The sequence below is a fragment of the Camelus ferus genome, chromosome 1, assembly GCF_009834535.1.
Source record: "Camelus ferus isolate YT-003-E chromosome 1, BCGSAC_Cfer_1.0, whole genome shotgun sequence".
Lineage (NCBI taxonomy): Eukaryota > Metazoa > Chordata > Mammalia > Artiodactyla > Camelidae > Camelus > Camelus ferus.
The window spans coordinates 59,971,392-59,986,405 of NC_045696.1; the positions used below are offsets into that span (position 1 = coordinate 59,971,392).

Consider the following 15,014-nt stretch of genomic DNA (forward strand, 5'->3'; position numbering starts at 1 on the left):
CTTTTCCTAAGAGTGAAGACAGATGTGCTGACTTGTTCGCCTCCAATGTCTGGCCCCAGATAGCCTGGGGCTGGGGGAGAAACAGGAGTCACGGAGTAAGGATATTGTTTCTCTGTTTAAGGACATGAGCCTCCAGCCTGTGGGGCAATTTGGTTTCTGGGGTTGGGTGGAGTCACACCCCGGGGCTACCAGGTCTGACAAAAGAGGAAGGTCACTCAAAGGACCAAAACCAGCTTCCACCCTTCCCAACCACCTCCAGAGTGCCCCTGGGTCCCCTTGAACAGCTGTCCCACCCCACCTGGACTTTTATGTACTTGCTAAGGTGGCTCCATAGGGAAGCCATTGGGAGCCAGGGAGAGCTTTTCTAGGCGCCAGCTCCAAGCAAGGTGAGCCTGGCACACAAAACGAGCGTGGATGGTAGAGCTCACGGTCATGGTGGCCAAATACAAATCCAGCTTAGAGGGTGCACTGCTGAGAAGAGAAGACAGATGAGAAGGGGCCACTACAGAATAAAAGCACCAACAGATTACTGGACAGAAAAGATGACTGGGAGGAAATACATAGCACCTGGACTTTGGAAGGAACCCCAGAGGCTAGCTTATCCAAGCTCCATCCAGTGCAGGGATCTTTCATCTGGCACCCCCACAACGTGGGCTTGGGACCCCCACACAGACTCCCTGCCACACCTGACAGCCTGCTCACTGCTGAGCAGAGATCCTTGTTAGAAAATTCTTCCTTGCGTTGAACTCAAACCTGCTTCCTTGTGGCTACCAAGAACATGCCCTGGAACAGCCAGAGGCGTCCACTCTCCTTTCAGTAATGATGTCTGAGGTCAGGTAACACGCTTCTGCCTGCGGTGCTGCTCCTCCTGGTTAACCTTTAACCACTCTGAGGGGATGTGGTTTTCACACTTGGCACCATCCACTCACCCGTCTCTGCTCTCTTGCTAACACCGTCTGTCTTAAACACGGCCCAGGAGGAAGATGCATTCCCTGAACGTGGTCTGGCTGCAGAGGACGGCGGGGCTGGGACTGCGGCCTGCAGGCCCTGGAGTGCAGTCCTGTTTGGCAGCTGAATCTCCCAACAGGCTTGTGTTAAGCCTCTGGGTCCCCACATCCATTTCACAGTGACTGGGTTACACACAGGGGCCAAGGCAGAGCATCACAAGGGTGAGAGGGAGGCTCAGGGATGCCCTATGGGAGGGGGCAGGAAGGGCCTGGAACACAGCGTCCTAGGAATCTGAGAAAAGCCGACGTCCCACCCAGCTGCCTTAGAGAACACGGGTGGGGGCCTGCCTGAATGCGGGCTGGCCCGTTCACCTTGGCTTCCCCGTTTGGAGGCAAGGCTCACAATACTCTCTCTGGTAAAAAGTGTTCAAACACAGGGGAGGCCTAGACAAGATGTTCTCCAAAGAGCAGTTTCACTGAAGACAGAAACACTAGCTTTAGATAACATGATTTTCTGACCTTGATGTCAGTCTAAGTAAGATCGACGGTCCCCCAAATACCTGGGTCCTCTAGCTGGGTGTTGACACAGTCCACGGGCCTTCGTTGTCACTGAAGAATCACCAGCCACATGCCCCCTCACTGCAGAAAAGGATGTACTGTCTGAAAAAGTGTCTCCCCAGCACTTTCTGCGAGAGCTGAACACCAGAACCCATGGCTCCGAGGCGCCCTGATTTATGAATGACAAGGCAGGTACGGAGTTCCCATCTCACAGACAGAGAAGCCGAGGGCAAAGACAAGCATGCTCACTCAAAGGGCCGGGATCCAGCAGCACACTGACTGAGCGACGGTACCCGTCGTCCCCCTAGAGAACCCGAAGGCTGCCAGAGCCATGTCATAACTGTGTCTGATAAACAGGAAACTCTTAGCTCCAGAGAACAGCACAGCTGCCTCCCCCGGGACTGATTCAGTTCTGGCTCTACTACTGGCAAACTGGGTCACGTGGGAAACTGAAATGGTCCTTAGACCAGGACTTTGCCCGCTTTGGAAGCACATTCCTCCCACTTCTCTGCTCCTGTGTGGCCACAAAAGATGGCAGGCACTTTAATGTCAAGGTTAAAAACTCTATCTTTGGAGCCAGGAGACGGGTACAGTTCCATCTTTGGCTCTGTCATTTTTAGGTGTAAGACCTTCAGGGAGTGACTCAACCTTTCTAGACTTATTTCCTGATCAAAAGAGGACAGTAAAGCCACCTTCAAAGGATTAAGTAAAATAAGCCCAGTGAAGTGCTTGGCATAGAGCCTAGCTCTCACGGAGCGTTCAGCCAACAGCGATCAATAACATCAGTGGCCACAGAGCCTCAGGGCAGACGTGGGGAGGCAGAGACCAAGGTGACCCCTCGAAGAGGAAGCACGCTGGGATTCAACCATGGGTCCTACAGGGCCAGACCTTTCACAGAGTTTGCGCGCTCCCGCTGGTACCTTACATTGCTGTGCAGGCATCTGCCGTCCGACGGCAGTGCTGCTTAGGACAGGAGCTGGGGCTCAGTCATCTGTGCATCCCACAGCAGCTAATGAGGCATCCTACACACAGCAGGTGCCCAACAAACTCCCCAAAATCCTAACTAAAATACCCTGCACACTGACCTTTCAGGCAAGCACAGAGAGGAAACAGTTCGGGGAAGGAAATGAGGAAGGAAAGGGGGCTGGCCTGACCAGCCAAGGGGCAGACCCTACCGTGGACCTGAGCTTGGGGACCGAGGAGTCTCAGTTCCAAAAAGGCACATAAGGAAAAACAAGGTGGGATGTTCTCTCTGTGATGTGCTTCGCCATCATGCTGACATTCAAGCCTATTTCTGTAACTCTGTAACAATATACACGTTCTCATTAGTAGTTTATTGATTATGCTTCCATCCGGGCTTTGCAATGAAAGATCTTTTTAAAAAAAACTGTCTATGGTTCAACGTAAGGAAAGCAAAAATACTGTATTTCTCCCCTTGGGGGAAAAGAAGTCTTGGCCTGTGACTCAGGATTTAGACGTTCATCTGGAGCCCAAGCCCCAGCAACGTGCGGCGGAACACGTCCGATGCAGACTCCATGGAGAGGCCAGTCCGAACTGAAGAAAAACGTTTGTAGTACATGAGGCTCAACCAAATGAGTTTTCTACTTTTATAGGAGAAACAATCAATAGTCAAATACCAAACTTAATTGATAGTCATAATTTCACATGGTTCCATCTAACGTTTACAAACAGGTTGTTCTATTTGTCTTCTAGCGGATCAACAAGCTCAAATCAAATCCCTGAGGATGGGGACTTTTTCTTATCTTTCCTTAATTTTCTCCATCATACCTGTCACTGAGCCCTAACCAGGCATGCTGTAAACATTCCCACATTGGAAAGTATTGCCAAGTAATAGTCCTTCTGGTTCCACTGTAGTGGACATGTGAAGCACTGTGAATGACGTGGAACCTGGTATAGCGGAAGGGTGGTGGAGCCAGGCAGACCCTGGGGTCCTGAACTTCAGAAGCATAAAGGAATCAGCGAGAACAAAGCATCTGTTTGGTCACCAAATGTTCAAGGAGAGTATGTTGTGTGCAGGCAGTGAGCTCGGTGCTGGGGATACATGGTTGTGACGAAGCAAACAGACGTGGTTCCCTGCCTTCGAGGAGCTTCCTGTCTCAAAGGGGAGGCAGACGTCGCTCAAGGAGTAGCTCAAATAAAAATAAAATGTAACTGGTGTTGATGTGACCAAGGGCCTGCTGCACAGGACTCTGACCTCTTTGGGAAGATCAATAAAGGAAGGCTTCCCTGACACACAGACAAGCAAGCAGAGGTCCAAAACATAAGCAGGCAGAGATTAAACATCAAAAAGAAAACCATGCTCAGGGGAGAAGGAGGGATGCATGGGCAGTGAAAATGCTCTGTATGTTGCCACAGGGAGACATGTCATTAGGTATCTGTCCAAACCCATGCAAAGTGCACCACCAAGAATGAACCCAAAGTCAACTATGGACTTTGCCTGATAATGCTGTGTCAACAGTGGTTCATCGATTATGACAAATGCTCCATCCTGGTGAGGGATGTTGGTAGTGGGGGAGGCTGTGTATGGGGGAGGGGCACATGGGAACTCCGGTGTATTTTATGTTAAACAATTTTATTTTTTAAGAGCAGTTCTACAGCCACAGTAAAGTCTATTAATTGAAAAAAAAAAAGAAAAAGAAAAAGAAATGCAGGAATACAGGGGAGGAGTATTCCAAGCAGAGGAAACAGCGTGTGCAAAGAGCCTCACATGAGTCAGAGTAACAGATTCAAGGTCACTGTGGCTGAAATGCAGAGGCCAGGGTGGAGGCTGGGACGCCCAAGAATAAATCCTTCTCATTCCTCTTTGCCAAGTGGGCATTTAAAGCAAAAAGGAGGCCATAACTTGAAATGACATTCTTGCCAGGTATGGAAATCCAGCCTCAGTCATCGCAGGGGCCTCCTAACCTTCCCAGCATCAGCCTTCCCTGCTATCATCAGCCAAGGGCGCCAGGGTGTGCAGACACCTTCCAAGCAGGGGACGGAGGTTTACATTAGAGGATGAAAAGCCACAAACTCTCACTCGTACCCTGTTGACAATTCTGAGTTGTGACTCCGTCTGTGCCCACCCTCGTGTGGAACAGGCAGCTGTGAGCAGGGCAGTGAAGCCTACGTACAGCACAGTCCACGGGCAGAAGGCCAACCAGGGAAATGCCACTCCAGGGGCCAAAACAGCTGAGTGATTCACAAGCACACATTAAACCACAACCATCTGTGAAATAGAAAGCCCAGGAGAACATTTACCACCTTCGACAAAAACACTGAGCAGGCCTGGGTGGGGGGGCCTGCGTAGCTGCCACACAGCCCCCAGCTCCATGGGCCGCAGGGACATCTGACACTTTCACAGGCTTCAGAGACAGTGAACCAGAGGAAGGGCAAGCAGGTGAGGTGTGTGAAGCGCAGAAACCGTGGTGCGTTCGGCCAGTAGAAATAGTTCACACTGGCCAAGACAGATCACCCGGACTGCGTGAGCACAGGACTCATGGGGGCGCCCCATCGCGGGACATAAAGGCGTCAGGGCGGCTGCCTTCCTTGAGGAAAGAAAAGCAATTTCCTGTATTTTTCAACCCATGCTTGGAAAAATGACAAGTCTGAGGTCTAAAAGAAATCCGGCAACAAGTGGAAAGAAGCCAGATCAACTTCGAAGGAGGCTGGGCAGAGTGAGAACCTCTAAGAGCTGAGCCTGCCTCCAGGGACCAGGAACTCTCCACCCGCTACTGGTATCTGGGCAGCCCCTGCCCAGCCTGAAGCTCAAGCCTGAACCACGAGAGACAAAAAGCAAAGTCAAAGGCTCTGGGCACAGGGGCACAGGGCTGGGACAAGCTCTTTGTGAAATGGAGCAGCCTGGAGAGCCTCCCCTCCATCCCCAGAGAGGTCAGCGGGAGGTCAGAAGAGGCACAGCTTGAATCAGGACAACAGGGCTCTAAATCGAGTTCCCCCACTCTGCACGGTACCAGGTGATACACAGGGCTTGGACTTTAGAATCAGCTGGACCTGGTTCAAATCCTGGCTCCAACCCTAACCAACAGTAAGTATAATGCACCCTGTAAACTGGGGACAAGCACCACGAATACGCTGAAGGACTGTCATGAGAATCAGAGACAATGGATACAAGACATCTGGAGCACGGATGACTGTCGAGCACGGTGGTCATCATTCTGCTTCCAGAGGCCCGCAGAATCCGTATTCCTGCAGAACGTCTTGCTGGAGGAAGCTGTCCCTCCAGCCCCTCCGGGGCTGTGGTCTCCATTTCAGATTAGGATGCTCTCACCAGCAGAGGAATAAAGGACCCAATCTTTATGCCAAGACTTTTTACTTCATTTGCTTTGAGACTTACTCATCCACCTATTTCTGAGAGGACATACCACGCTTTAAAAATTTAGTAAACAGTGCAAAATTAGGTAATCAAGATTAAAACAGAAAGTCTGTCTGAGGGATACAGAGGATAAATGTTGGGGTGCTAGAAGCTGATGCCAAAAGGGAAACAGGCTGGGGGAAAGAGATCTGACTTTCTGTCCAACGGGAGAAAGGACCAGTAGAATCTGTGCGGCCAGGAGGTACCCAGCCAGGCTCAACTTCGCAGGGAACTCCTTTAACCTGAGAGCCAGCAAAGTGGTGACTGGCCACTTGGAACAGAGTTCCTGGCCCATTCCACCCTCTGTCTCCCCAGGCCACAGGCGCTCCCTGTTTTGGAGGAGACCAGCCACGGGTCCAGTCTGAACCACTCATCACACTCCTGCCTACACAATTCCAGAGTAAACAACTTAAAGTTAACCTCTAGAAAATCTCAGGAGAGCGATAAAAGTGGTAAGGGGAGAAACTGTCACTCTGACCAAGAAAAAGTATGAACAGCTTTAAAAATAGGTTTCTAGGTAAAGGTAAAAAGTTAAGGGCAGGCATCCCCTCATTCCAGCCCAGCCCAGCGCAGCACTGGGAAAACGGCCGCAATGAGGACAGGGGAGTTCATTCCTTAGCTGTGGACACCGCTCGGTGGCCTCTCCTAACAATGGGGTTTTCTAAGGGGAAAGATGGCAGCTCAAACCTTCCACTCGTAGGGCTCTATTTATCCTAAATAGAGTCCTAAATAGAAACAAACTGTTTCCTTCTCTTCACACACACACACACACACACACACACACACACAAAACAAAAATCAAAACAAACAACAGCTTCCCAAGAAGCGTTAAGTCCACCACAGGAGTGGGATTTAAGGCCAGTCACGTGCACATGCCAGTCCCCCAAGCCCCTCAAGTCCGGAACTAGCAGTCCACCCCAGGGACACCAGAGTGAGAGTGAAGTCAGAACAAAGGGCCCCCTGTGGCTGTGAGATAGGCCTGTTCCGAGCTCCGAGCTCTGTCTCCAGGGCCTGGGGTCAGAGGAAGCCCAGAGGGCATGGGGCTGCCCAGCCAGCTCCAGCCTGCAGGAGCCGCCTCTCCCACCGCAGATTACATGTCTGCTGGCTCTGTCACATTCAGTTTGCAGGATTAAGAGGAAGGGCCTTTAATCCAGCCAAATCAGGAGGAGGCAGAAAATTCAGTCAACAGAGAAAGGCATGCTTAGGGCTTTGAAGAAATCTTTAAAAATCTAATTATCAGGGAAATCTAATTAATATTAAAAATCTAAATATCATGGAAACAAACAAGAGCTGGGATGTGCTTCAAATAATGGGGGATAAAGTGGTTAGGAACGCAAATAAAACAAGATTGGCTACAAACTGGTAACTGTTCAAGATGGACCCTGGGTACACGGGGTTTTATTTCACTGTTCTCCCTACTGTGATATGTTGGAAATATTCCAACACAAATTTTAAAAATCACACATCTTTATTGTGGAAATTTAAGTAAATATAATAAAAAACAGAAGAAAATAAAAACCACACATAATCCTATCACCAGAGACAACTGCTGTTAACACTTCCATGTATTTATTTCCAATCTTTTCCATATTTTTTCTTTTGTTTGCAAAATAGAATCGTATGTCTATACTGTTTTATCACTTGCTTTCCGTTCCTCTCTTCATTTATCTTCAGTATTTTTCAAGTCCTCAAATACTCTTTAAGGGGACAACTGCTACAGTCTTTCATCCATAGGCAACTGTAACCTATTCCCAATATTTGGCTACTATAAATAAGGCTGTGGTGAACCAGGAAGAGGATATTTGTTACAAATAGGTGGTTTCAAGTGAGGAAGAAATTGCCTGCTATGTACCCAAACACAGACTGACAGCACAAAGGAACAGCAATGGCGAAGAGAAAAGCTGGGGTCTCAAAGACTGCTGAATTCCAAGCCATTAGTAACTTCCTGGGGACCAAAAGATTAAAACTGAAACCTGCTCTGAAGTGCCTCCTGGCCAACAGTAATCCACAACTGGGTGCAGGCATGGGGGTTAAGAAATCTGCCAGCATCTCCTCTGAAATGCTCAAGTCTTGAAATACTGAGTTTACCAAGGGAAGGGTATTTTCATGGGTCTGGGCTGGCCCAGGAAGGTTCTGTGGGCAAAAGAGTGAATCAAATGGCTTCTCACAGACTGTGGTGCCTCAAACATCCCATCTTGACTCATTTAATTCAACAGAATTAACTTAACTGGACATTGTGTAGGCCTGTCACTGGGCTCTGTCCTCCAAGCCTTAAAGATGATTTCCTTCCCACAAAAGAAAATCCACAAAATTCCTGAGACAGGAGATGAGAGAGCACCGACGTCCTCCCTGACTATGTGTTCCTGCCAAGAAGCGGATTTGGCGGAACGTCTGGGAAGACAACACCTCATACAATCAGTCTGAATGCCAGTCAAAAATGCAATTTTATTTTCTGAAACAAATCCATTTTGGGATGCACCCAAAAGAGTCAGAGCTGAACACATCCTAGCTGTGTCCCACCTGGCTTTCTTGGGCTGCTACGAAGTGTCAGGGGCCCCTGAATCAAACCATTTGACTCCAGCCAGCGGCTGGGCAGGGGCCGCTCTGTAGCCATCCTGGGTAGGGGGCCACTGTGAGACCTTCCTCCTCCCAGGAGGCCCCAAAGACACAGGGACGGGCAGGATGACACTGGGACCAAGAAGAGGACTGCAGGAGGCTGTGATGTTTTCCTCATAATTTTCTTTCCCCTTACCCGCCTCTGTCTACCATTCTGGTGTTTTATTTCAAACAGGACAATCGTGGCTCTCATTCTGTGGAGGACAGAGGGGAAGAGGGGAAGTGGATCTGTGACACACTAAGTATAGGCTCTCTGAGGTCAAACATGCAGCCTCTCCTAACAGTTATAACCTCCTTACCCCGCCCTCCCCCGATATGAGTCCCAACCACCGCCCTGGTGCTGAGCCCACCTAGATTTTCAAGAAAGCAAGCACCACCAATGACGCATCGCCTATGATGACCACTGTGGGAAAAATTTTTAAAGTATGTGTTGGGATAGTAAATTCAAGAGTGATATTTATTTTTATCTTCTGTTGTTATTGGGTTGTTTTGACAGAAGAAAATTATTTTAAGAATAAGTTATTACCAACATTCCATTTACATATTTCGCTGAGATTGGAACCTCTCAAAGCATGAGTTCATTTCTGACCTAAGTCTGTGTCCTCCCTCTGGATTCATACATCACAGAGAAGCAGGATAAAAACAAACAGAAATGCAAACAAAGATGACGTGCGATTCTCTTTCAGCTGGAGTCCCCATAAGAGCAATCTTTAACATTTACCAAAATTGAGCCATAAAGCTCTATAAGATTCTATGCATATGGCTTGACCTTTCCTTTTTTCCCTCGAAAAGAAGCAAAAAAGCCAAATGTAGAAACACAGAACAGCTGTCTTCTGGCAAAGACAACAACCCATTGTACACAGCCACACCCCAACACAGACACACACCAGCTCTGAGCCATCCCTGCACTCCGGCTGGTTTGACTGTTGTAAATTTCCCCAAGGGTCCACTGAGCTCACCCTCTGATGTAAGAGTGGACAGGAGCCACAGGCTGGGGTGGCTCAGAATCTGCCGTCTCCTGTAGGCTGTGCCAATACCCGCATTGACGCCTCTTCCGTGACCTGCCATGCAGGGACAGGGCCAGAGGGGAAGGTTACCTTGCAGACAGCCGCCTGGAGCACCGCGTCAAAGCCACCCTCCGGGGCATCGCGGTTCCGGGACACCCTCTGTTTCCGAACTTCCTCATTGAAACTGTCGACTCTGTCTGTGAGAGGCAGCAGATGGCGGAACCCAAAGGAGGGGACACAGTTGGGGAATAACTTGTAACTAGAGAGAAAGAGAAGAAGAGTCACTTTTCCATCACTGTCTCTAAATCTTAAACAACCAAGTACCCTGTGCATTTACTGAATGCCCTGAGCGACACAAACGAGTATCTACTCAACACCTATCATATGCCCCTGGGACAAGGACAGTGGGGACAACAGAGGACAGTGGGGACAACAGAGAACAGTCCCTACTCTCCAAATACAAGCCTTAAACTGTAGGCAAGACGGCATATACCAGGTTGTAAGTAAATGCAATGGACAAACGGGTCAAAGGAAGTAGAGATAACAGTGGGCTGCTGTAGTCAGAGGAAGACGTCGTGGAGGAGCCCTGAGGTGGGCCTTGGAAGAGGCAGGGGACTGGTGTCCAGGCACCGCAGCCTAGGCAGCGCCGAGGGAAGGCTCTTTCAGGCTGAGGAAGGTGGGAGATGCTGAGAGAGGGCAGTGTGAGCAGAGTGACTCTGGGAATCCAGCTTCCTACATCAATTCTGCTGCTGCACATGACAGAGGATCACAGAACCCCTCAGGTCAACCCACTCAGAGCCCACAGGACGTGCTGGCACATGGACACACGCTGAATGCAACTGGAATGAAAGAAAATGTTCTTTCTGCTTCTTCACTCATTTTATCAACATTGGAATGACAAACCATCAGCTCTCCTAGATGCAAAGAAAAATCGTTTAGATACAAACCATCTTCAAATGGAAAACTCTACCTGGGAATTTGGAAAAAGGGAAGTACTGCGTCTCTAGTGGAGGTTGATGCCATGTCTTTCTCCTGAAATATTGGATGCTCTCATCTTTAGCCTGCAGTAGAGACCCCAAGTGGCGCCATTCCTGGAGGAGGTTAGATCCTAGCCACAGTTCTAGATTTGGTTGGATATACAGCCAGTGAAGTAGGAAGAGGGGCCTGGCATTGTTTCACAGATGGGTTCACTAAGTAAAAGGGGAGTAAAAGCAGAGACAGGGAAGAGCGTCCTGGCCAGAGCACATGCAAAGGCCCTGTGGCAGAAGGAGCACCAAGAGCCCCAGGGCAGAAGCAGGCCAGTGAGACTGCAGTGCAGGGAGTAAGGGCAAAGATGGGCTGTGGGAAGGCTGGGGAGGCCAGCGGGACCAGACTGTGCAGGTCTGTGGCCATGTTAAAGAAGCCTCTCTTTCTGAACAAAAGATGAAAAACAAACACTAACAGAGAGGCATAAGGGGAAGACTTCATAATCCAACTCAGGCTGTGTGCGTGGGAAGGGAAACACGCTTAGCAACTGCTAGGGGCTCCCGCCTACCTGCCCAAGAAGGGTGGCCAGGGCAGGACTGAAAGGTTCCCCTACTCCATGAAAGAAGCAACCTCAGGCTTCCTAAGAGGCCATCTCATCCCCCGTCCGGGCCTCTAGTACCTGTTTCATCAGTCACTCTCAACAAGCCAGCCTGGCCAGTCAGCCCCCCTGCCATCATGGCCACAGTGCCCTCCAGACAGGGAGCAGCAGCCAGAGGCTGTCCCCGCTTGCCTTTCCTTTGCTTCGCTCCCTATTCCTTCTCCCCAAACCTTCTCTGCCCCTTGTGCCTGGACAGCTCAGACTCTTCCATAACCTGTGCCACCCAAACTGTCCGTCCCTGTCTCACTTCGCCACAAAGAGAGCAGGAACTGAGCTGAGGTCCCAGCCTAGCTGTCCGACAGAGGGGTGGCACAGGAGGAAAGAAATAGACACACATGATCACTCCCCTGGCTCTCCCTCCACAACTTCACCCTCCATGCGGGTCCCGTCCATGGTGGAGGACTTCAGGTGTCTGAGTGCTGTCATGGTTGGTCGGGTTGGATGAGGAAAAAGGGAGGAGGGGAACAGAACAGTAACTGCTGTTCAATGAGAAAACCAGAAAAGCTGTGAAAAGCTCGGCTAAGTTAGCTCAGCATTTTCTACCGCTTCCCTTCCCTTCCTGCAAACAGTAGTGAGTAGATCCATCTTTACTGTGGAGAACTACTGTTAATAATCAGGAACTACAAAATGTGTTTGCCAGAGAGATGCTTTCATTGCAGAGAATTTAGAATAACCAAACCAGAGTCACCTCTTGGTGAGAGGAAAACAGCTTTGTCACACAGGGTCTGCTGAATGTCCGCACAGTCCTGTGTGACTAGTTAATTAATTTAACCCCTGGGAGCACTGTCGGAGTGACCTCAAGATCTGGGTGTTTGAGGGTCTCGTGCCAGGAAGCCCTCCCACCCCTACCCTGTGTCTGTGCCATAGGGCCCCAGGTTAGGGCCGTGGACTGGGAGTTACTAGATTAAGGATTATGAACCAAGAAGATAAATAAAATATATATGCTTAAAGAGCCTGAGGGATTGCTTGTGTGTGTAAAAATGAATCCAATTTGAAGACGCTAGATCTAGGGATCCAGAAAACAATCTAATGCTGCAAGATAACCCTGTGAGTCATCGAGCTGACAAGGAAGGAGCTTCCCTCTTTCTCTAAACGTAGAGAACTGGTGGGTAGAGTATAGTCTTTAAAAATGTTAATATGTAGCCAAGATTGGAAGCTTAGCAGGGAAATCCCGGGTGCCAGGAACCAAGAGGAAACCATTCCACAAATGGACTCAAGAGACCAGGTGGGAAGGGAGCAGGAGCTCCCGCTGAAGGGCCCCCTGGTGTGTTGGGACCTGACAGGGCCTTGGGGCTGGTTCTAACAGGGATGGAGGAGAGATCGGAACAGGGCTCTGCGTAAAGCTGACTCCTACAAAGAGCTGCCCTGTCATTAAAATCAAAAACAGAAAGATTCCAGCCACTGGCCTGGGAAAGAAGTAAGGAAGATGCACTTCAGGCCCAGGGCAAGATGAATCACCCATGAAGATTGTAACTCCAGACCTGAACAAGTCAGAATTCATTACTTTTACAGGGAACGAACCCCCAGCTGAGAAATAAAGAGGAAAACTAGTCCCACAGTGAAACGGAGGATCCTGGCAACAGGGGACATAAAGCCACCCTGCAGGGGAGTCAGCACACCTGAGGCGCGTGATCCCCAGATGGAAAACCATCTGATGAAGAGAAGCTAATGAAAAAGCCAGAGGCCCCACGAGAAATAAGCCACCATGTTGGAATGTCAGCAAATTCAACCAACTGAAGGAAGCAGATAACAAAGTGTTCTAAAGTACTTTCAAACAAAGATATCTCAAACACTGAAGGAGAGGAAGGAATAAAATATGCCAGACCAGAATGGGATATTATTAGAAAGGAAAAAAGTCAGAAGTCTATGAAAAGATAGTATGAAAAACAGAAGTCTGAAAAAGAACCAAATAAAAAAGAAGTCACTGGAATTCAAAAACGAAACTTCAGTGTATGGATTAGAAAACTGAAGAACAAAATGGTAAACTGGAAAAAAATTTCCTACTCTGCAGCCAAGGGCAAGAGAGAGGTAGAAAATGGGAGAAAAATTAAGAAGCATGAAGTTTAGAAAGAGAAGCCTGAACGCACACCTAGTAGTGCTAGAAAGAAAAATGGAGAGAATCAGAGAAAGGAATCAGATGATGTCTGAGAATTTTCCAGAATAAAGCTGTATTTTCAGAGTAAACAAGCAGAGCAAGTTCTGAGCAATGTAAATAAAAGTACTAAATCCAACCCAGCCACCCTGGAGTGCTCAGCATTATAGAACACGGAAAGCACAGGCAAATATTAAAAGCTACCAGAGAGAAGGAAACCCATTAGATGGACAGCAGACTTCTCATCAGCTATAAGACACGCCAGAAGACAGTGAAATCTTCAAGGCGGTGAAGGAGTACATGACCTCTTGGAAGAAATATGAAGGGTAAGAAGAAATATAAATGAGGAAGGATGAAATGTATTATCTCACTTGCAAAGATTTTTACATGTGACATCCATTGTGTGTGTGTGTGTGTATATGGTGAGAACATTTAAGCTCTACTCCTATAACAACTTTCAAGTATACAATTATATACCATTTCAAGTATAGTATTGTGAACTGTCACCATCATGCTGTACATTAGGTCTCCAGGGCGTATTCATCTTATAACTGGAAGTCTGTACCCTTTGACCAACATCTCCCCATTTCCCCCACCCCCACTTCCCAGCCCCTGGGAACCACCACTCTGCTCTGTTTCTGTGAGTTTGGCCTTTTTAGATCCCACATGGAAATAAGACAAGGCACGTATTTCAACAACAGCCCAATACTTCTAACAAAAGAAAAGGTGTTCAGAACCAGAAATAACATCCTGGATTAATCTGTCAAATCCTGTTATCAGTGAACATCATGTGACTCTTCCCAGTGACACTATTCCTATTACTCAGAATAGCAATTAAACAGTTCTTTGATGATTAAATTCCTTTACTTATTAATTATTTTTCTTTCCATGGCAGCCCCAGTACTACTCACTTCAGTTCTGGCATTTCTGGTGCATTCTAAGACGGGAGGGGAATGAGTCTAAGTGTTTTATCCTTTGGCAGAAACTTACGGAGCAGAAGGAGGTGGGACAAACCGCAGGAAAGCCCCAAGAAAAACTGGCTCTCTTCTCTGAGCTGCCCTGCACAGGTGGTTAGATCACCCCTCCTGACTCCTCGTCTCCCCGAAACTCCCACCACAGGGGAGAACCACCTAACAGAGGTACCACTGAGAGAGAACCCTGTGGTTTTCTCTCCACTTGGGAGGAAGGAAAAGAATAAGCAAGGTTCACAGACAGCATCTACGGAGCCATGCATGGAACACAAACTGAGACAGGAAGACAAGGGTACAGCCATTTCGGAAAAGGACCAAGGGCCCAGCCTTGAGCATGGGGGCTTGACAGGTCCAGTCAAACAAAGTGCCTACAACCTTGCGATTCTGAGACAATAACCAAACACCCACAGGAGTAAAAGATTAGCTCCATCTCTGTTCCACTGATACACATACATGGTTTCCAAGGACAAAAGCAGGACTATAAATCCACCACCCAGCAGAATCACCGAAGTCCCAGTTCCCTGAAAGACACAGATAAAGGCCTGACACACACCGCTAGGTCGTTTGGGCCGGAAGCGGGCCCCCACCAGAGGCAAACGGCTGACTACAAGCACAGGGACCCCAGACTGGTTGAAACCAGAAGGCTGGTGATGCTCAAAACTTCACCATGAAGCCAACCAATCCAAAAACTGAGCACAAGCTCATCAGGCTCCTGGGGCCCCCTCCCTCACATGGCCTTTAAAACCCCTTCCCGGAAAGTCCTCGGGAAGCTGGCACTCTTTTTCACCTTCTCGCTTGTACACAAGCTATCCTTTCAATTAAAAGCT

General features: G+C 48.7%; 1 protein-coding gene across 1 annotated transcript in view; it reads right to left on the bottom strand.

Annotated features, from left to right (window-relative positions):
* Positions 1 to 15,014, bottom strand: part of ITGB5 (integrin subunit beta 5) — a 105,323-nt gene that overhangs the window by 57,055 nt on the left and 33,254 nt on the right. The window contains exon 5 of the mRNA XM_032480815.1: positions 9,591 to 9,759. Coding sequence (XP_032336706.1) covers positions 9,591 to 9,759 — 169 coding nt within the window. The remainder of the gene's footprint in view (positions 1 to 9,590; positions 9,760 to 15,014) is intronic.